Below are 23,491 nucleotides of genomic sequence, written 5' to 3' on the forward strand. Positions count from 1 at the left end.
TATTTCAGTTGAGGTTCTGACCTTTATTTGGCCCAGTTCACTATTGTTAGAAATGATCAATCTAAACAACTCAGTGATTGGTATGAAACATCCCAAAGCAAGCATTTTTTTTTTTTACATTTAAAAAGTTGGGCACAAAATGGTTGATTGTTTGGCCATGCACATAAAGTTTTTGGTTAGGCTATGGTTGCACTGAGATTATACTTTTTTATAATCATATGAATGGAACTTTGCAACATTCAGTGTTGATATCTGCTCACTCTCGAGATTACGGCAACTACGTGGACTCATTGTCCTTGTTTGTAGATTTCTCATGCTACGAATTTGATTTGTTGATTATTTATTAAAATCATTGTTCAGGTTGGTGTTGTAACAGAGACTGTCATTGGTTATCAGTATACTGTTTCACAAAAGACTTCAAGTCAGAATGAAATATCTTCTGGCAGTGACTGTAATTATGAAAGGACTTAAGGCACGGACGGTGGAAGTCAGTCTGAGTAGTGTCATTCCCATAGCAACCATCTACTGCAAAGCTTAGCTGGCTTCACAGATTCAGAGTTATTGTAGAAATCATTGAAGGTCTGCTTTCCTATTACCACACATCGATGAGACAGAACAGACTGCTGGACTTTGTGGGTTGTTAGTTATCACCATGAGTACGACTGTGTTTCTCCAGTCAATCCAACATCACCTCTGTAAACCAATTAATTTTCCATGCTTAACCTTGTTGAACTAATTGCTTTTTTCAGTCTTGTGTTGTCTTGTGCATGAAAAGTGCTAAAACGTGCATGCTATATCATGCTATATCAAACCAGCTGAGCTCTACTCCACACCTCCTGTGTTTCTGTGATGTCAGCTTCCTTTACAAAACATTTTTCCCCATTGAGACCAGTTCAATTGCTCAGAGCTGTTTGTCTATACAGCAATATGATGGACATATTTTTGTGAAAGAGGATACAGAGATCCAAGCTTGCTTAACCTCCTATATGTTAGTTCAAAAATATTATTATTTTTATTTTATTGACAAGAGAAACTGTTCTCTCTTTGTGCAAAGCTTTTCAATTAGTAATGCCTGACATAAAAAAAATATATATATTGGTCAAAACATTTGGCTGTGTTCCTATACCTCATTCAGAATTTCTTATAGGGATCATCGGACTTCCATACACACTGAAAAATGATGCTTGAGTGGTAGAGGGAGATGTTACAGTGAGTGGTCTTGCCAAATGATCATGACTGATAAGCTGGAATTTAAACAATCTGCAAGGCTTTTCATTAAAGCAAAATTTTCCCTGCTCAGCTTTGTCTAACTGATGCATGTCACTAAACACTAACACTAAAATCCAAAAACAAACACCTGGTGGTATCTGGCCTGATCTGTGGGCGTATTCACTCACCAGGGTGGTCCGTCAAATACACCCAGAGTCTGGAGTGTGGTGTACGCTTCTCATATGATGTGGCCAGTTGTTGTGCTGTGCTAAATCACCAGCTCTTGTCAGCGAGGCTTCAAGTTTAAAACTGGCAACAATGGAGCTAGGGGCACATTCACACCCACGCATACACACAGCCTTTGATCATGGTGGTGATAACATACTTCAGTAGTTCTGTTGATGCCAAAGTGGAAATTTGATAAATCACATTATTGTAACTACAGAACTGTGTAACTCCATGCTCCAATTGAAATTTAAAACACGGATGCACAGAGAAAGAAGGAGTGTTAGAGATAAAGAGGTATAAAGAGCAACTGAAAGGGCCAAGACTTATGAATGGAAATGTGTTTCTACTTCTTCCTACTTTTGTTCCTCCCTTTACTCAAGCTCTGTGCCATGGATTCACTATCAATCACAACATAAAGCATTTAAATACCCGGTGTTTTATGTTTGTTCCAATGCCAAACCTTTTCTTTTTCTTACATTCTCATGTGCAAAATTGTACACACTTAGTGGAAGAAAGACTAAACTATCAATCAAAGCAAATCTTGAAACAAAGACAGAGTAGAAATGGGAAAATGTTCAAGTCTTTAATTTCACGATAACTAGCTCACAGTTCCTCACACACTACTGGGTTTAACTTAATAAATTTAATATAAGCACAATGAAATAGAATTCCTTTCACATGAAGGTGAAAATTATCATTTAGTTTCTTACACAGCTGACATCCTCTGGTATCAGTAAAACCTTATCAGACATCAAAGCAAATAACCTTAACTGTAGGCTGAAGAAAAAAAAGTCTGAACAAACTAACCAGACTAACCAGACTAACTAATCAGAGAAGTCAAAGGCCTCAGACCAAGTGTCGCCACCCTCAGGCCTTAACAGGTAACACGTGGAATTCAGCAATTGTGTAACACCAGAGGGCACTGTTTTTTTCTATGAGCACACCTTAACCTCTGTTGTCATGTGATATGTCTGATATGCAGAAGGCATGCTTTCACTTCCTCATCTTTCTCATTGGGTTTTTTCACCATTGTGGTTTCAGTGTTAAATTAGATTAAAGCCAACAGCAACTTCCTAAGTAGCTCTAAAAAAGCAATTTCTTGAGCTACAATATCACATAATTCACTTTTGTGTCTTTTAAGGCCTGAAGGTGGCTGCAGACTTGTCACCAGTAGTTAGATAGTTCTGTTTGAGTTTATTAGATCTTGTAGTATTTAGTCTCAAGCCATTTGTACTAAGACTGATTTGCCTTAGACTGATTGATACGTGGCTGTTGAGTAAAATAGAATTAGGTCTAAGTTGGTTTGGTTTGAGGCATTTTGGTCTTAGTCCAGGTTGTTTGAGGCCATTTGGCTGATGAGATTTGGTCAGAGGATGTTTTGCCTTTAATTGTTTTGCCTGTGGTCACTTGGTTTCACGTCATTTTGTCTGAGACAGTTTAGAATGAGACCGTTTCACCTAATTCTGGGATGATGCTGTTTGGTCTGAGGCTGATTGCCCTCAAGCCATTTGGGCTACTGGCATTTTGTCTGAGTAAATTCTGTCTGAAATTGTTTAGTCATTTTAGTCTGGTGCTATTTTTTTCTGCATTTTGTATGAAATGCAGAAAATTTCTCTGACAGCTTGTGCATCGGGGTCTTTGTTCTAAGTGCTTTTGGGCTGTGATCTAGTATCCCAAGATCATATTATTTTTTGTCTATGGTCTTATGTTTGATGTTGTCTTCTCTACTGTCTGAAAAAAATGTTCTTAGACCAAAGGACTGTATTGCTAATCCTTGTGTAGAATCAACAAAAGGAGAAAAAAAGGACCTGTTTAGCATTGCTTTTCAGAGTGTATAGTGATGAGCAGCTGTCTGGTTTCTGTGATGCAAGCACTGCTGAGGAGTCTTTAATTTGTCCTTCAACAGTAGAGGGAAATCTAAGCAGTGGTGTTGCTTTGTGAGACCCTTCTTGTTGAGAGATGGGTTCTTCTACAGGCAACATCAGACTGCTGAGTGTGATGGCTAAGATAGGGCAAAAACAATTCCCTGCTGAATTCTCTCATAAAAAATTAAGGGTGCAAACCACATGTGCTTCCATTCTGTCTCCCCCCACACACAGCAATCTATTTCTACGGCCCAGCAGCGTCGCTTGTCTGTGATGTGGTGAAAGGGTGACCAAGAACTGTAGCCACCACATCTGCAGACCCACTGGGAAACAATGGGGGTGTGAAAATGAGCGACAGACATCTTACCACACACACCACAGCCACCTATAAATGGAAGTAATATCATAAGGCACAAGCAGACACAAATACTGACACTCTGTGTTTCTCTCTCGCACACAAAAGTCACACAGTGGAGATGTGCATAAAATGAGGGATAGAGAAAACCAAAATTCTAACTGTGAAACTCCAATACACCACACAGCCTGAGAAACCTTTAAGCGCCCTTTCTCTCATTTCTTTTTGCGGCCGTTTGTTTGCGCTGAAAATATCTGCACGTCACAGCGCCAGCCGACACAATGCACATGTGGTAGTCATCAATCATAATTATCATGGTTTAAAAAAGCCACAGCTGTTATTTGATTTTAAAAACAAGCCATAACACAGTGCCTTCCAACGATACGTCAAGTTGTCAGCGGAGGCCTTGGCCTGCGCAGCAGAAACGTCTCTCTCGAGCTTCCCAATGAGCTTGCTGGAGCGCACAGCCGAGCTGAGCTGCATTCAACCTTTCCCCATGACTCACCAGCCTGTGTCTTTATTTTTAAACCTTTCCTTTCTGACTCTCTCTTTCACTTCATTGCGGCGTGGTTATTCTGTCTGAGCGCGGCGGCAGTCACGGACTTCACACAACGTTTGTTTATGACTTCTTTAATCAGGCCCAGATAATGTAGAGTTGTCTCCATCTGTGGGCACATCCCCAGAAACAGGCTGGATATGCCTGAATGGGAGGTGTGTGTGTGTGTGTGTGCAGCAGTGCTTTAATGATTGTTCTAGAATGCTCTAATAAATAGTTTGCTAAGTAGATTATTTGCACACGTACGATAAGCAGCATTGAGGTGTGTGTGTATTGTTTCCTGAGGCCACAGATTTTTGGTGTGGTACATGATGTCACACATTTTTTTGATATGATAACAGTGGCATACACTGAAGTTTTGGGGGGCACCTTGTGCGGCACATGGAAATGCCGGATGAGTTGGGATTTCTTTTTTTACATTAACAGATTGAACGTCATATACGTATATACCTTTTTCAAATCTATAGCCACATGCTGTCTGATTCATGTTAACCATGTTTAACACTCTTGTTTGTTTTTCCTAACAATCAATTTGACAACAACAAAACAAAGAATAGTATTAAACAAAAGACGCTTAAGAATTTTATGTGATTGGGTTTTCAGTTTCAGAACAGGAGATATCAACTAGCAACTCCATTCTGAGTAAAGTCACCCCTAAGTTAAATATGAAGGCTTCTTCCAGATAATGCTATTCAACATGGCGACGAGAGAACAGAAGAAGGCTGAAAGTGAGCATTAATGAAAATAGACATTTTAATGATGGTACAGGAGAATATCAAAACATTTTTAACAATTAAAAAAAAAAAAAACAATACTGTTGCTGCTGCAAAATTGAGAGTTAGCAGGACAGAACCTCCAGGAATGACAAATCATAGAAATCTTCAGACTGAGATTTCTGCAGAATATTTACTCTCCAATATTTACAGACTCCCCCAGAAAAGGACACGTAATTTCTGATTCTTTCCTTGTGCCAGGTCTCAGCTAAAAAGTAGGACAAGCTCGAGGTTTGCTCAAACAATCCTGCTACCGAGAAAGTTTGGTTCACAAAGTAAATTGTGGTAGTAAGTTTATCCAGGATAACAGCTATCTGGCTTTCTGAAACCAAAAACCCAGGATATGCACATAGTTACCCTGGAATTAACTCAGGATTTTTACACTTATTTCACTTCTGAAACGGGGCACCAGTGTTCAGGTGTGGCACGCAGCATGCTTCTGTGTCCACCTATCTGCTTTGAGCACTGTGGTTCACCTTGAGAGAAGTGTGGCTTGTCATTGTGTGTTTGTAGGGGAGTGTTGTAATATAGGCTTTTAAGTCTGGAACTGCTACTTGTGCCACACAGTATACACTGCAAAAACAATCAAAAGGAAAAAAAAACAAACTATTTTGTTAGGGCACTTTTTCGTCCAGTAGAAAACAGACTGGTGCTCTAGCACCACCTAGTGTCTATGTGTGCATGCCCCTGCCTGGAAACTTTTTTATGACTTCAGACTGAACATTTGTTACACTTGTTGCACTGTTCACCTGAAATGAGAGCAGGAACAATATTTAACAGAAATGCAGCAATGCGACCCACAGTTACTCTGAAATGTTCCAGAAATCCTAAATTAGGTAATCTTTTGTCTTTTGGCAGGACAAACATTAATGTGCTTCACAAATTAGGTTATTGTGGAAGAAGGTCTGTGGGAAAAGGTGATTTGATTAGACTAGAGCCATATACAAATGATATAAAATATGTCACAATAAAAGTTACAGATTTTCATGTTTCTTAGTTTAAAGTTAATTATTAATAATAGCATATTATTGCACCTTGATATCTGGGGATTATCTAGAGGTCCTGTAAAAATAGCTTGATCTACTTCTTTTTCGGCAATGTATGCTTAGCCGACAAGGGACAATGCATCTGGTTTAATGAAAATCTTGGGGGAAAATTAGATACAAGAACATTCACAGGAAGGCTAATAAGTATTCAGAAACTTTAAAGTTTCTGAGAGCTCTTTAGATCTTAAACTAATGACGGCACACACTGCAAAATCCAATAGCTCACCAGAACCTAAGAGTCGGATATTTAAATAGGACAGGTAGCTCTTTTCACTACATTTTGAGTTTTTAATCTTTGGTATTTATCTGGTGCCTTTGATTCTAATTTTAAGGATTTATGGGTTCAATACAAAGACATTTTCCATGCACTTCAAAGGGGATTAAGAGCTTTTTTGTCTAAATATTTTTAAAAAGTCAATCCTTTCCAAGGGATTTGCTTATTTTCTTAAGAATTATTTAAAATTATAGCACCATGAAAGAATATTTTCACGAAGTATGTTGTATGCTTTGTTTATGCTTTATCTCAAATTTCGATCCTGCAAGATTTGGCTTTCAGGTGCTAAACTTAATCAGTCAACTCATTTCTCAGCTCAAGAGAAAGACTGATAGAGAATGTTGCTTATATCTGATGAGGCAACATTTCAAGGTGCCTGGGGTCATTGGAAGTATACAGAGAGCTTGGGTTACACAAACATGTCGAACAAATATCCTGTTCCTTCTTAAACATTTTCCAAATTTTATTGAATGTTTCTGTACATGGATTATTTCCGCTGCTTTGCAGTCTCCGTTCCTCCCTTGTTTCATTGGCCAGATCCTACTGAACAGCACCCAGTGTCAAAGCATTTCATAGTGCTCCATTTGATAAATCTGTGCAGAGCTTTAGGTTTGGCTCGCAACCAAAAATCCAAATGGTGGGGGCTGTGTTTCTAATAAACTTTATTAGGCAAGTAGATTAAAATTTGATGCACAGAAACTAAAAGAATGCATGTTATTCATTTCAGTTGAATGTGTTTGACGATTAGAAATCTCTGACTTCAGCTCTGCTCACATATGCATCCTTCACAAATGCCTTAAACTCTATGTAGTCAGAGCCAAGAGTCTTTGTAACAGGAAATTCCCATGCAAAGGAAAGTAGCATGCCATTATGGTATCTTCATAAGAAAGTAATAAATGCAAGCAGATGATGTAAAAAGGCAGACAGAAACATTAAGGACTGGCTGCTCATCCCCCCCCCCAAGAAAAGTCCACCTCATCAGTTAGAGTTGAATGTTAGACTCCAATCAAATGTCCAAATGTCTACAGTAGACAGTTGCCTTAAAGTGATTTGCTCAGGACTCCCTGAAAGTTAGCTGTAGATCACACGTATGATGACAGATCTATTCAGCCCCCCGGCCAGCTTGGTTGATTAGACAAACAAATAGCAAGAGTGTCAAAACTCACAACTGCAAAGCGCTTCCGAAAGCACAGTTTACGCTTGCTAGCCTGGTGGTCTGCCATTATGAGCAATGGTTATAGTCATACACATATGCAGGCACACACACAGATGAAGCTGACTCTCAAAGACTCAAGCAAGACCCCAAAGGGCCATGAAAGCACAGAACTGGTGACGCAACACCTCCTTGCTTTCATTGTGTTTATCAAAAAGACAACTTTACATGACTGGGGCCATGCAGATATACATGTTCCCTTACTAAAGTCTGAGTCATTAGTTTGTCTTGAAATGTTTAAAAAAAAGTTATTTGTGTTTTGAAAGTTTCTCTATCTGTGCGTCCTACACTTTATTATTTCACCATAATACAGCTGCATCAACACTCACCACGAAACACCCATTCTCAAGTCAGCATAGAAACAAACTGTGTCTGTTAGAGCAATGAACAAAGAGGGAGGGTGGTGGTCTCCCAGAAAACCTGAGGGGGGAAAAAAGAAGAGTAATCAGAGAGGGAGAAGGAGAAAGCAAGAGGTAGATATAAGGGGAGCCTAAGGGGGTCAGATGTGAAAGAGAGTAGAGTGAGACATCTGGAAAAGAGAAAAAGTCCACAGGACAAGGAGGAAATTGCAGCTGCCCAACTGTGATTCATTGGGGAAAATTCTCTTCAGCATCTCCCTCTTCACCCTTTTGTCCCCCGACCTCTCTAACTAACCCCCCAACCTCTTCCCATCCTGCTCCTGCTTCAAATGACATTTTGCCAAATGAAAACACATTTTATCAATCGTTTTTTCCCCCACATCACACAAATAATATAAGGTATGCATTGATGCTTTTCCATTTTGTGCCTCCAGGGATCTCAGTATGAACAACATCAGCGAGATCCAGCCCAGAGCCTTCCATCGACTGCACCTGTTATCAGAACTGTGAGTACAAAATCATTCAGCTCACACTTAGCTTATGAAACCCCGCTGTCAGAATTTACACTTGACAAGAAACACACATTTCCTGAGCAGTTGATATGAGCAGACCTTGGAGATGGGGTTGATGGGTCTGGCTTGCCTCTGATCTCTCCCACTAAGAAAGTGCCTGCAGTAACACGCTAGTTGATTTTGGGATGGTGGTAAAAAAAAAAAGGAACAAAAGGGAACCGGATAGTCACTCGGAGAGGGAATGCAGTCCTTAAAATATTTATAGGTTATACTATCCAAAGTACTGCTTTCGTCTTCTACCTTGAATTATTTTTCAGAGAATGCGGCAGAGAAAAATACACTTGTAGACATGAGTATTAGCCAAAATAGACACATTATAGCTTGAGGTCAATGTAATGTAATTATATAAGCAGCACTCCAAGTTAAAAGAAGAATGCTTATGAGGAATTTTCAATCCTTAGTGTACATAAATATGATCATACACAGTTTAATATTTCTTGTCCCGTACAGTCACAGAGTATTTGTTTTCCATAATGTCAATAATTGGATGGACCAGAATTTTCTTTGGCTTAATCCAGAAAACTATATTTCTGTGCATTTTTGTAAATGCACATTTTAAAATTAGCATTCAACTACTGTACATTCGTAAGGCTGAAAACTACAGAGCATGCAAAAAACCTAAGTCCTGATATGGACCTACATTTAACTAGCAATAAACCGGTGTACTCACATCTTTAAACATTGCTATAAATGTTTAGTATTGAAGCAGAACATGGGAAACTAGCGCAAGCTTCTGTTTTCAGTAGGTTTGGTTATTGTCGACACAGGTGTTGTGCAAAATCAAAAGCAGGTAGGTGCAGCTTATTGAAAAATCCTACTGCCAAATGCCTCTGGACTAGTCATCTCATTAAAGAAAGGTTTTCTTAGAGTCCACCTCCATGTCTATGCTTCTCAGCTCTAAAAGCAACTCCCTGAAACCAGAGATGTGCAGGTGGCTCTTTTAAGTTAAAATTAAAACACAATTGTTCACCCCAGCTTTCCAATGAATCCTCAGGACATTTTTAGACCTGTGTGCTTTAGCCCAAATCAATCATTGAGTTGGTTGAGCTATGGCTTTTTTCCTGCTGGTTTGGTTTCCTTTCATACAAAGATTACTCCAAGTGAACTAAATCACTGCAAACCGCAAGAGAACGTCCAAGTTGTTTATTGGTAAGGTGTGTCCAGGGCAGGAGTATCAGATGTAAATGCAGAAAGCAGATGCTGTGTTCTGAGCTGGTAGAAAAAACTGATTATTTAATCATATAATTAGAGTGCTTCCAAGTACTATTTCAGTCATTCAGCTGAGAAGTACTGAATGATTTTGAAGAGACGTCTCAATGCATTGAGCTTTGGAAAACAGAAGTGTGACTTTCATTTATTAGTTTGCCTACTGTACTGGGTCCTGGCTAAAGGAAGGCATTTGGATAATCTTTTCCATCCACATCTGCTATGACACCTGAAGGAGGTGGTCTCAATACGTTGGCATGGAAACCTGTTAACTGTGTTCACAAACTGCACCAACGAGGGAAATTAGCCAGAGCTGGTTTTGATTGTGAAAATATTATCTTGTTTACTTTTTTAGTTTGTTTTTTAATCATGTATTATGTATAATTGGTATTTTGATACCAAAAAACCCCCAAAAAACTATTATATATGGATTAAATTTCTTATGAAACTTAGCTGTGCTTAGCTTGGTCAGAACCAATTTGTTCTGTGACAACAGATAGTTTAAAACTTAATGAAACTGTTGCTTGCTGACCCAGCCCAGCCTTCACAGTCTTAGGAGTACCTTCAGATGAACAGATCTTTAATGTTTTGGTCACTAATTTTAATATTTCCACACAGGTGTCAAAACACTATTTTAAATATATTCAAACCTATATGACATAATGTTTATGTCTTAAGAAAGAACGTTTCTAGTATAGAATGTTCAAAATTCAGCAAAGAAATTCCCACAACCTTTTGAATGTAGACTCCTGTGGCATTGCCAATATTTGATCTGACACTCAGCACATTTAAGCTAAGTCCTTGTTTAAGAAAAAAATAAAAACAGCTTGAAAAATTTCCCTCAGGTTGTGAATGTGAGCATGTCACTCTTCTCAACTGTTTTTTCCTTGAGTCCTGCAGTGTGTGCGTGTAGAGGGGACATGGAGTATGTGTGTGTGTGTCAGCTTTGTGTGTTTGCACAGCACACTGATTTCTTTACTAATTCTTGCAGCTGCAGTCTGTGAAGCATGAGATGATAGTCATGATGGTGATCGTGGAAGGAAAGAAGAATAACTGAGTAACCACTTGTTTTACAAATGCAATTCTGAACATCTGTCAACCAAAACTCCTTAAAGAACAGATATTGGTGTTGGTCGGACAATAACAACCACACAAACGGGGTTATGTTGAACATAGAACCTGACATTTGCCTGCCCTTGGAGAATTAAGGGAATGCATTCTTGGATTGAGCCACACCTGCAGAATTTGTCTAGAGCCAGTCTTCTAAATGTTTTACAACCCCATTGATCTCGCTTCGCCTCTATTGCTATGAAATTCTGACACTTTATGGAGACATTCAGCTGCTGTGTACTTCTTCCAAGGAGGATGTTTCTACTCTAAAGCCAAGGTATGTTGCTTGGCCATTTTTGGAAATGTGCTGAGATGAGGAAGATGATAATAACGGTGTTCCAAGGCAGGGAGAAATATAACATAGTTTTCTGGGGGTTTTTTCACATCCACTTCTGTCTAGACAGTTTAGAGAGATGAGTTAAAGCAGACAACTGTAAAGCAATTATAATTAAAACAACTTATAGTGATTAGCAAAACAAACCAATGGTCTAAGGTGGGCTGGTTTTGAAACAGACAGCTTTTGAAGTGGGGACTATCACACAGGATGGCAGCAGAAGGAGAGGCGAGGGCCAGGCATGTTGTGACTGGTAGAGTGGTAAACTGTTTGATGTTGGGCTGCACCTTACTGCCTGCCCCCCCTCTCTCTGTGTTTCCCTCCCTTCCAATTAATTCTATAGCCCCCTCTGTTCATTTCACTGCAGGTTATTACAAGCTGGAAATCTCTGCCTTTGATATTGCTTTTCTCCTTTTTGCTTTTCCCACATTTTTACGAACCAAGCAAAGCAATCAATACAAATCCGCTTTTGGCAACCTACTTGACTCTAATGCAGAAGAGAGAGAGTCAGATTTGAGAAGCTTTGGAGTGTCAATGAAAAATATTGCTATTAAGCAGAACCATTTTTATCTTTTTGCTCAGTTCTCACCCCTACGACACGAAAGTACGAACATTTAATCTCTATTAACCCAGAAATCAGTGATTACATTAACATGCAAAGCAAGTAGAAAATCTCACCAGGATAAACTTGCGTTTGATTCACCGTAGTATCAACACTGATATTAAACTGTTTGTGCAGTTGTTGTCTTTCAAACCCTTTCATTGCCTCTAATTGCCCTATTCTTTTTAAGCTTTCAGTTAATGCTTTGATCAGTGAATCATCTCTTAATTTACACTCAGACCTCAGTGACACGCAGCATGAAAAGAATAAACTGAGAGGTGGATGGTTTAATGAGAGGGCAGAGATGCCCACACTTAAGACACATTGACTGCTTACTTGTCTGCCTGATATTTCAAAGACATCCCCCTCTCTTCGGTTGTCTGCTCTAATATCAAAGATGGTCTACCTGGTTCTCATCAAATTGCAACTAGGAGGCAGAAGGGGGATGGTTGCCCTGTAAAAAGCTCTTCCTGTAATCCACTTTAGAAGGCGACAGTGGTTTCAGCCTATCATCTTTATCAAAGTCTCCACACACTGTGGAGCCACAGATCACATTTCACTTTTCCTTCTGTGTTTGGCTCTCCACAAAATCACCAGGTTTTGTCAAGTCTCATCGCATGTAGCCATCAATCAGCTACAGTTGGTATTTTTACAATAGAACAGGGACGATTTGACACCCTCACCAGATTCTCTGCTTTGTGTTTTATTGGCATAGGAAGACATGTTGCCTAAGGCAAATAACTCTCCTGCATCACCTTCCTACCCATTCATTTTTGTAGTAATTTTAATTTGACCACCAGGTGATGTGAAAAAAAAAAAACTGAGTGGGTGTTGCAGCTCCCACTCATAATGTATAATGCAGATACCACTGTTACCTACACAGCTCCTACTTAAATTTCACAATCGCCCAATACCATCCTTAAATCCAAAGAAATACTATGAAAGTAAAGATGATCTCAACTCATGAAATGAACTTGAAACAGAAACATGACCTACTTTCTGATTAAATCAGTAATTTTTCTGACCACTGGGGTCACTCAAGCATTCAACAGACATATGCCTTACGCATATACATTAATTAAAGCAGTGACAGAAACTGATATGCTACAAGATCTGTTTTATCGCTCTAGATGCATTTTTTCAGTACTCCAACATACACAATGTGACAGCAGCCTAACATGGCCATATAGGAAAAACTATTTGACAAAGCAGCTGTTTTTTTCTTTTTCTCAAATTCAATTTTGCAAATTTGCATTTTTAAATTGATACAAATAAAACATGACAGCTCCATTTCTTGGTCTAAAACTAAGTTGTTATCAATCTAGCCTTGTCTTGACCACAAACAGAGCTTAGAAATATTCATCCAGCCTCGTAAACAGCTTCAGCAATTACTCTTTCTGCAATGCAGTTAAAATGTAAGAGGAATGAGTTCGGGAGAAGAAGCCAGAGCTACCCTGCTCTACTTCTGTACGATAAGATTGTCTGCCGATAAGCCAGGAATATGATGCGGTCGGGGTTTGAGAGGTTATGATATTGGCTTCGTTGATGCTCCAGGTGCAGCCCACAGCTGGGACTATCAAGGTCAACTAGAAGTTCTCATTTTAAAGCTGCCAACATGACCATTTGTCAGCAAGTCTATCCCTGAGAAACACACAGCCTCTCACACAGAACAGACACTCCTGCTGTGTATGTTTTACTCCCACAAATTTGGAGGTTAATGGCAGGTTAAGTGGTTGACCTTGGGGGTGAGCAGAGGGGTCAAACACCAGTAAGGTTGCTACAGTCAGAATTTTACTTCTATGTGTCACAAATGAGCATGTCCAAATAGAAGACACTGCTGTGCAAAATGGTGCGTTCTCAGATAAGTCCTGTTTAATCTCTCTGTCTTCTTTCATCATCAGCTCCCATCACTCACCAACGCTCTGCTTTTCTTCTATCACTATGCAAGATTGGATCCAGAAAAAATGATCTTGTTTTTCATCCTTGCTCTCTAACTCTTTAATCTGTCAGTTTGTTTATTATTCTGAGGCAATAAGACGCGGTGATACGTAGGATAATCAGCAGTTGGCACGCTTCAGTAAAGTCCTCGTTGATTAGCGCTGATAGCAGGGTGGTCTCATCTTCATGAAAAGCAGCGCCACTCCTGTTTTTCTCTCCCCTTTACATTTCAACACCACTGTCCTCTGTTGTTTTATATATAAATCATTTTAGCAGAGCTGTGCCGAGGTGTAGTTTTTAATCTATGCAGAGCAGGGGCCAAGAACAATTCTAGCAATCCCCAAATCAAATTAAAAGCAAAAACAGCCGGAGCCCCGGTTTGACAAGTGCAAGGCGCCTTTCATTAGAATGAGATTGATGTGGAACGACTCGAAGCCCGAGTGTGGAACATTCACTCAAACGTGCAATCCTTTACACACAAAAATGCATGCACTCATACCATGGAAAGAGTTGGTCCATGGCAACTGTCGGTGTACTGTTGATGTTGTTTTTTCCCCCCCTTTCTTAAATATTCATCTTCAATTTTGACACAAATTGTCTGTTTGACAAAGTCTGAAAATGAAGAAGGAGAAAAAAGGCTAAAGTGTAATTCCAGACTGTTAATTTGGATTCTATGGTGTAGTTCTTTGATAGCTCACACAAAAACATAAATACAAGGCTTATTATCTAAAACTTGAAATATAATATAATTGCAAGACTTTGATGCAATCATTTATTTTTCATCCAGTACATACACCACTGATCTCTACTTGTGAACAATAAACAGCAATTAGCCAACTAGCTGGTGTGTTTGTCATTTTATGTACAGTAAATATGTATAATGACAGAAAATTGGCTCTTTTTTGAGAATATTAATTAATATTTTTTCAGAGGAAGCAGATAAAGCAGAGCTTATCACAACATCTCTTACATCTCTTAGTGTCCAATCAGAAAGAGGACTTGCATCAGAAATCGGTGTGATGTTTTGGTCAACAGTGTTTCTTTACCTGCCTATATCCCGCATCTCCAACAGCTTCACCACTTGATGGTTCTGATCACTTCCGTTAATGCTTTGCGTCTTAACTTAGATTTATCTGCCACACTGTCAGGAAACAGGTTTCACTTTGCCAACTGAATATTTGCTGTCAGTCAGGACTGATAGTATGTCTATCTCAATTCAAAGATGTTGCTATGTTTCTCTCTTGCTGTTGTACATGTTTCAACTATACTTGCAACTCTAAACTATCGATTATATCAAAAAGACAAAAATTAGCAGCAAGAAGGAGTGCTGCTCAGTCTCCATTCCCGGGCATATTTCATGTCTTACATCCTTGCTTAAAGTCATATGGTCAACTGCCTGCAGCAGTTCATCATGACGACTTCTTAATTATCTTCCAAACATCACTGAAGGTTATCCTAATCACGATTAAAATCAAATCTCAAGGATTGTTACAATTGGCGTCAAAATACACATCATTTTTCATACACAAGAGGGGAGACAGCATTCTGGAAGACAATTAAATATAAACTAAGTTCAAATACTGGTTTAGATTTGTTTTACAATTGCATAGAGCTTTCAACACTTCTCCCTAGAAATGTGACTTTTTAATTGCCTCAAATAGCAATCTTATGCAACAACAAAACCTGACACAGCCCAAGGGTTGGAGAGCTTTCGTTTTTTGAGAGACAGTAAAACCATTTGTTGTAAACAAATCAGACGAACGGACAAAACTGAACTTCCTTTTCTAGATTTCATAAATTCAGGGATCATAGACCACATGTCTCCAATGCATTTTCCGTTGACATCCAGACGCTGTGAGGGACATTTAATCAATCACTGTCAGTTGAACTGTAGCATTAAGTAACTGAACTGTAGCTATTATAACTTTGTATTTTATTATGCTGATGCACATCTTTTTTTTTTTTTTTTTTTTTAGTAAATCTAAGTTTTATAATGGTCCTACACTGAGATGAGTTTGAGATTTGGCTTTTGTGATTGGAGTTGTGCAGTTCAATACTATGCAGTAATAATCATCTGTGATGCTGACAGCAACATCAGATGTCAGATGAAGTTTTTCCTGAGTTCTCCTTCATTACTGAATGGATGATAGCATGTTGGGAAAGCAGACAGTCCTTGATACTAATATTTCAGTACATTGATATTCATGTTGCAGCTTTGCCAGAGAAAAGCTGCTTAGCATAAAGCTGCACCTGTAGAGAATTGGTCTGATTTGGAGGAGGGTGCCAATGACTAACCTTTAGCGTATGTGTGCATGTGTTTAATAAAAGTGGGTGGTCTTGGGCTGTGAAGAACCAAATCTGTGTTTAAATTGCGATTCCAGCTTGTGACCTTGGGAGTTAAATCTGTTGGACTGAATGTTATTTATTTGGATATTTCATACACACACTCGCAAATGACCATTAGGTGCTGTGTTTGATAAACAAACTGATTGGATTGCTTGTGTGAATGTGTGTGGTTTCTCTGCCGTGCTGTCCTCATGGACCCTCAGAACGGGCCCAATTTCTCCTCAAGGACATGAGAATAGGCACACATATTCACATTGCACATGTGTTTGTGTGCACAAACACTGCATATGTCCCCACGCACATATAATTTCTTGCAGTGCACTCAGTTTTTACTCACTCATCGGAGCTCCCAGGATTGGTTAAGGTTTCAGTTTGAGTTTTCAGCCAATAGTAACCACACAGAAAGGAATCAAATATTGTTATTTGCATACTGCCCCAACTGTAACCCCAAAGTTGTAAATATGGAATGAAGTCATATTGGCGGAGCCTAATCCAAAATCATAGAGGAAAATAAACGATAAAACTGTTCATCTGAGACTTGTACAACGTTTTAGTTAGTGTAGCTATGCTTGAATTTTTACTTTAAAAAGGCTCTTTTCTAAAACGTATGTTTCTCTTCCAGACGAATCTCCGGGAATCAGCTGAGGTATATATCAGGCAGCGCTCTCCAGGGTCTTCACAACCTCAGAGTTCTGTAAGTAAGCACCTTATGTCTTAGTCCTGTTCTGATATGGCTTTAACTTAATCCAGTGCTGAACAATCTTGGATTGTTCTGAGAAGCAGTCTTCCTGCCTGAAATAAAATGCACTGGCCATGGATTGTTAAAAACAGTTAAAGTTTATGGATTGAGAGAGACATGGTCTGCTTATAATTCCCTTCAAGTCCTAAACAAGTTTAAGTTTCAAGACTGGATTTATGGACAAACACACAAGTCTGGCCTTCCAAGTCAGACTTCCCAACAGGACTGCACCAAGTGTCAAAAAATTTCTTCAGAACCTGTTTAAAGCAGTTTTTTCTGACACTGCAGTTGTCATCCCATGCATGGTCAAAGTACAAGTCAGCAACAAAACACATAGTACCTGTGGACGTGTGGCATCCACTGAGTTATGGTCATATTTCCTGTGAATTTTTAAAGGTTCTAAGGAGGTTTTCACAAGCAATGGCAAGCAGCCCGTCTTTGGTCTTGGCTCGGAAGATTTGGGGTATTTATGCCACAAAATATAAACTTAGCTATTTACACTGCAGTTTGAAATCTGAGGAAATTTGGAAAGAAATAAGGCAAAGCGGTGTATATTTTAAGATCATGGTTTGTGAAACCCTCCAAGATATAAAAAGTCTACCAGCCATAAATTCAACCGATACCAATTAAAAAAAACAAATACATGTCTAAAGGTTTTCATTCACACTACGACAATGAAACTAACTTCAGAAGTTAGGCCTCAAGGCAAACAGATTCCTTTCCAGGATTCTCTTTGGAAATGTCAACATCTCAAATGCTGTGTTTCAACGTCTTGCAAAATTATTCAAATTCACTTGATCCTTTTACATTTTTTCCATGTTATCACAGATTTCAGTAATTCAGTAATATTTCATATTATAGAAAACAGAAGATTGATTTCAAAATTGTTTGTTAAAGAAACGAAAACTTGTCATTCATTTTTATTTTGCTCCTTTTTACTTCCAACCCCTAAATAAAACCCTGTGTAATCAGAAGTGATCTAATTAAGAAATAGAGTATGCCATTTAATCTCTGGATAAACACAACTGTTCTGTGAAGGTCTTAGAGGTTTGTTAGTGAAAGTTTGTGAACAAACAGCACTATGGAACACAACAGAAAAGCCTGGGATAAACCTCTGGGGAAGCTTAAGGGAGAGTTAGGTTAAAAATCAATATCACATTATTTAAACATCTTATAATAGCATTGTTTTATCCAAAAATGGAAAGAGCATGGCACAACTGCAAAACAACAAAGACATCACAGTTTACCAAAACTGGAGTGCGTGGTAATTTTGGTGGAGCTGCAGATGGGGAAAAACTGTAAATGATTAGCCCAGTACCCATTTCTCTGGCTTCTGTAAAAGAGAGGCAAAAAGATGATACATGAAAGGAGGCTTTATGGTCAGATGAAACCAAAATAGTGAAAAGTTCTTAACAGTTGTTTAGTCCATTTATTTTTCTATTTGTTGTTTTCCCACTTTTCATATTTTTTATTCACTTGCTCATTTGCTCACTGGAATGGAACTGTTTAGTCTATATCCAACATGCTACATGTGGTGGAATTGTAACACTGTCCATCTGCTTAAACACATCATCGACAAAGTGGAAAATGGTTGTGGCAGCATCATGCTCTTGGAATGCTTTTTTCCATCAGTGAAACATGTTAAAGCTAATAGGGAAATGGATAGACTGGGGAATGCAGAAAGACTCTTAAATTTTAGAAGGAGCTGCAATGGAGTTGTTTAAATCAAAGGATAGTCATATGCTAGAATGGCCTAGCCAAAGTACAGACCTAATACCAGCAAGTCATTTTGAGACTGTGGCAAGACACATAAATGCTATTTATCCAATTGTAGTTTCCTCAGGTCAGATTTGTATGTCCTATTTTGAAAATAATGGCAGCAACAGTCGCATAATTACAGTTGCCCACAACAGTGCCGCTAAGAAACACATTGAGATTGATATGCTTTGTAGAAACTGATGTCGAGCGATAGATAGAGAAAATGAAAAATGAAGGAAGGAAGAGAGAAGACGATTGTTTCCTTCCCATTTCCCCCTCATTTTTGCGCCATTCTTTTGAGGATGACATCACCAGCCCACCCAAGGAGGTCCTGGTTGTTTTCCCCTTTTCCTCTGCTTCTCTTCAGACTTACTCAGACCACGCTACCTCCTGTGTCAGATTTCCGTCACAATGGAATTATTTGTTCTGCTTGATGTGAGCTGACAAATTAACTGCACTGATCTGATGCCTGAAGCTGACTCATTTGTTTGTGCCTTTATTAGGATGCTACAAAACAACCAACTGGAGAGACTTCCTGATGATGCTCCATGGGACCTCCCCAACCTCCTGTCCTTGTGAGTCTCTCTCTCTCATTGCACACACAGTCTAATTATGCTGCTCTAGCAGGGAATAAGACACCCCGTCCACGGCCACCCACACTTGTCAGCTTTAACCACAGTGCAGGTATAGTGTACCGCTGACAAACTGCAGACTGTACCCTGGTGTCTGCTGCAACGGTCCTGCTTTCAATGCGAGAGCCTGACGGTAGGAGTCACGGCTCCGATTGTGTCATGGTAGCATCTGGAAACCATGAGGGAAACAGCAGACACTGCAGGCCAGCGAGAGCATCTCCAATGAGCTGTGAAACAACCCCATTTTCCACCAATTCTCTCTCTCTTCCTCCTCCGCTCATACTCCTCCGTTCTTCCCCCACCACCCACGCAGCTATCCCCCGGCTAATGAGCGTGTTTGGTCGTTTAATTGTCTAATCTGTGGGGTCAGCGTATAAATGTCAGCGTGCATGTTTAGACGAGCGCATTTGGACCTCCACTCCTGCAATTCCTCAACCCTGGCTGTTCCTCTCAACTTTGCCCCAAAATACATACCCCACTTCTCTGCTTTCCAAATTAATAATTTTCTGCAAACATTCCCTCTTTCATCAGACAGACGCACAAATTGCTCGAGTTGTAATGTACTAGGGGCCGGGCATGAAAGACATAAAGTCCTCTACAGAAAACCTACAACCTACCTTTCTGTTTGCTGTGAAGCAGGCCTGTATTCCCTAAATAGCTAGAAATCCTGCACTCTCTCTCACACACACACATATTCACGCGCACATTGGACTTTGCATTGACTTCCATTCGTTTTTCATTCATTTCTATAGCATAACTCTGTCCCTTTCCCTAAACCAGCCATTACCAGTTCATGCCTACCCCTACACCTAACCTAAACTCACTCTACCTTGCTGATTTTTTTTTTTTTTTACTTCTGTATGGAAAGGTTAAAAATGACCGAAGATAAATAAATAGAAAAATAGTCCTAAACCTAACCGCCATCTCAAAGAAAACCTCTAATGAGCTCACAGCATAATATTTATTGGAAAACTGGACCCTACACTAGAACAAATACAAGGCCACAAAACACACACACACACGCGCACGCCCGCGCACACATGCACCTATTTATTGCTTAGGGTCCCCATTAGCTTGGCTTTATACCCAGCTGCTGCTGTCCATCATTTAAAAATGCACATTGTACAGTAGAAATCATTCAAATACATGACAAATGACAAAATTAAAATAATTACAGTTCATACAAAATGTTGATAAAGTTATAAAATATACAATAATTACGCATTTCAGTTAGAAGTATGTTGGTCCTAAAAATCTTTTCAGATTCCTTTTTTTAAGAAAAAAAACATATTCTGTTAAACCTTTTTGAGAGTTAATGGTAGAGTTGCACTCTTTTATTAAACATGAATACCATCTACACTGTACAGCACAGGAGATGGTCTACCTGTTGCTGTCTTTGACCCAATACCTTTACATCTGATTAAACAATGAGCTATCTCATCGATACCTGGTTGTCTTCAGGCTCTGTGTGTGGGAGGTCTTCTTACAGTGCCTTTGAGATAGAAATCACATCGGGTAATGAAAAAAATGCACTCAAATATACACACAAAGCCAATGAACAGAGACGCACCTTGTCATTATAGTAATGATAAGCTCTGAAGAGTAAGATTACTGGAAAGGCTTTTGAGAATGAATCTTGTTGGCGCCTCTCATTGGCATAAGGCAAATCAGGTAAAAAGATGGAGATGGTAAATGAGTCAGGACATGGATCTTACATTGGCATAAACATATAAAGAAGGGTATATCCTAAGTAAACCATCGCTTAATCTCAGCAAAAATCCCTCTAAGTGCAGGAACTGATTCAAAGTTTTTCTCTCACCATTTGAAACAGGAAGCAGTGTTGTTGTTGAGTTTGGTGCCTGTCACAAGCTGACACATGTGTTTTGGGCCTCAACCCGCTGGTTAAGAAGCGTAATCACCACTGATGATCTTCACAAATGGTTGTAAATCAGCCCAAGCCTGTTTTTTAGAGATTTGACTCAAAACACTGACTTTAAAAATGTGGTCCTCCAACTCCCTTATTGCATAAACGCTTAGCCATCTGGAGAATTGAACAAACTCAAGCAGGTTCCCAGATCTCTGGGGTATTTTAAGAGATCCTTTTCTTTTTCTGCCTGCTCCTCATTTCTATAGATGTCGGTTAGACTTTGATGTGATGGGCAGGAAATAGTCTGCTTTATTGGGTTCAGTGGAACTTTCCCTATTTGTCTTGATCCTGTAAAGACCTGAACATTCTACCAAAATTATTTAGTATTTTGCTCCATAGAAATGGATAGGAATTTGAAGAGTCTTCAATACTTTTCACCCTTTGAATTTGTTCAAGGACAAACAAGTTCCCTTCTAAAGAGTAGGTACATGGCTGATCTCTAGGACTGTACAAAAGGCATGTTTTAACCGATTATATTATTTTTAAGAGCAAAAAAGCAGTTGCCCCCCTTCTTAAATTATGAATTAAATTTGATTAACCAAATTTTTTGATTACATTTCACTCGTCACAGCCACACTTTAACAGTCTGATTACTGCCAGATCTCTGGTTAAAATAATTAAATTAAATATAACCTTTATGACAACATGGAGTAAGCTAAAGAATTTCAAAAGCAACACATCATTGTCTTATCTACAGAAATTTATGAACAGATGACAAAGTCGCTGACATCTATCAGACTGGAAAGTAATACAAAACATTTTCTGTGGCATTGGAAATCTCATATTCGCCAAAAATAAACAAAGAAACAACAACAAAAAAACATCCTGATGATCCACAAGAGTTTTGGAAAGTGTATCCCATTACATTGTTTATACAACTATGCAGCATTTTGAAATAAAATCTAAAGTGAAATATGGTGGTGACACAGTAATGATCTTGAACTGCTTTGCTTTTTAAAGACATAAATCATATTATAATTGATGGAACCATGAATTCTGTTCTTTAGCCCCAAACTCTGAAGGATAAAATCAGGCAATGGCTTATGACTGTTTGAAGGTTTTCGAGGCCCTGGGTTTGAATCCTGTCCTGGCATCCGGCTGCATGGAGTTTGGTTTTATTCTCAAACTTCTGAGAGAAAAAAAAACACTGAAACTGACACTGACACTTTTATCACAGTGTTGTTGCCGGTGCCATCTTCTTTGCTGCTGTGTGCTGGGGAAGCAGCATCAGAGCCAGCGACTCTAATAGACTGGACAAAATCATCAGGAAAGCTGGCTCTGTACTGGGACTAAGGCTGGAGTCCCTGGAAACTGTGGTGGAGAGGAGGACACTGAAGAAGGTTCTGTCTATTATGGACAATAAACAGCACCCTCTCCACCACATAGTGGACAGACAGCGGAGCACCTTCTCACATAGACTGCTCCAGCTCCGCTGTCGTAGGGACAGATACAGGAAATCCTTCCTGCCACATGCCATCTCACTGTACAATAAAAGCTAAATCATTGTTCTGCACTAATCAGTCCAATTTTGCACAACTGCACTGTGGCACACTTGCTGTACATACTGTATATTTACATATACAGTACATATCTGCATTTTTGGAATCTTTGCAACGACTGCTCTTAAGTTGCTTTTTATATTAACAGCATTTCATATTTTTACAATTTATAGCATTTTATATTTTATTTTTTATTTTTATTTTATCTACAACTACTACTCAGTGGTAGTTGTTAGTGTGTCTTGTCTCTATGCTGTAACTGCAAAGTAATTTCCCTGCTGGGATGAATAAAGTACTTCTATTCTATTCACTCAAGAAACATGTTTCATGTTTATCAGTCTAAATTGCTCTTAGAGGAGAGTGTGCAGTTGTTTGTAAGGTCTATCTCTGTGATTCCCTTTGACTGACTGGACAGGATGCTTTTCACCCGATGACTGCTGTAGATATGCACCTGCTCCCCTGTGACCATTTGAGGATAAACAGGTATTGAGTATATGTACTATACCTCCTATACTATAGATAGTGGATGGATGGAGAGACCTTGTCAAAATTGAGATTTAAATCTTATTGCGATTTTGTGGCATAGACTTAAACAGGTCGTCCATGTTCTGAAACACCCAATGTAGCTGAGCTCAAACAATCCTGCAAAAAGGATTGGGAAGACATTGTAAAATAACTTCAGAAAGACTGAATGCTAGTTATTGCAAATGCTTGCCAATGTTTGCCAAGTGTACAAACCCTAAATAGTTCTATATGATAATTTTCCTTAGAAGGCCGAGGTTAGTTTGAAGAGGATTTACCATTTTCTCAGGATAAAATCGATGTGATAATCTGAAGCATTTAGGTGCTACAAGCAAAAACAGAAGTAAGAGGACGAATATTTTTTAATAACACTTAGAACATAACTCAGTGCAATGAAGCTGTGTGTGTGTATACATATATGTATGTTCC

At 39.0% G+C, this 23,491-nt stretch overlaps 1 protein-coding gene across 1 annotated transcript in view; it reads left to right on the forward strand.

Moving 5' to 3' along the window:
• The window catches only part of lgr6 (leucine-rich repeat containing G protein-coupled receptor 6), a 49,720-nt gene that overhangs the window by 12,877 nt on the left and 13,352 nt on the right, over positions 1-23,491 (forward strand). Inside the window, exons 2-4 of the mRNA XM_032565807.1 lie at positions 8,313-8,384; positions 16,608-16,679; positions 18,986-19,057. Coding sequence (XP_032421698.1) covers positions 8,313-8,384; positions 16,608-16,679; positions 18,986-19,057 — 216 coding nt within the window. The remainder of the gene's footprint in view (positions 1-8,312; positions 8,385-16,607; positions 16,680-18,985; positions 19,058-23,491) is intronic.

This window comes from Xiphophorus hellerii, chromosome 1 (assembly GCF_003331165.1).
Source record: "Xiphophorus hellerii strain 12219 chromosome 1, Xiphophorus_hellerii-4.1, whole genome shotgun sequence".
Taxonomy (NCBI): Eukaryota; Metazoa; Chordata; class Actinopteri; order Cyprinodontiformes; family Poeciliidae; genus Xiphophorus; species Xiphophorus hellerii.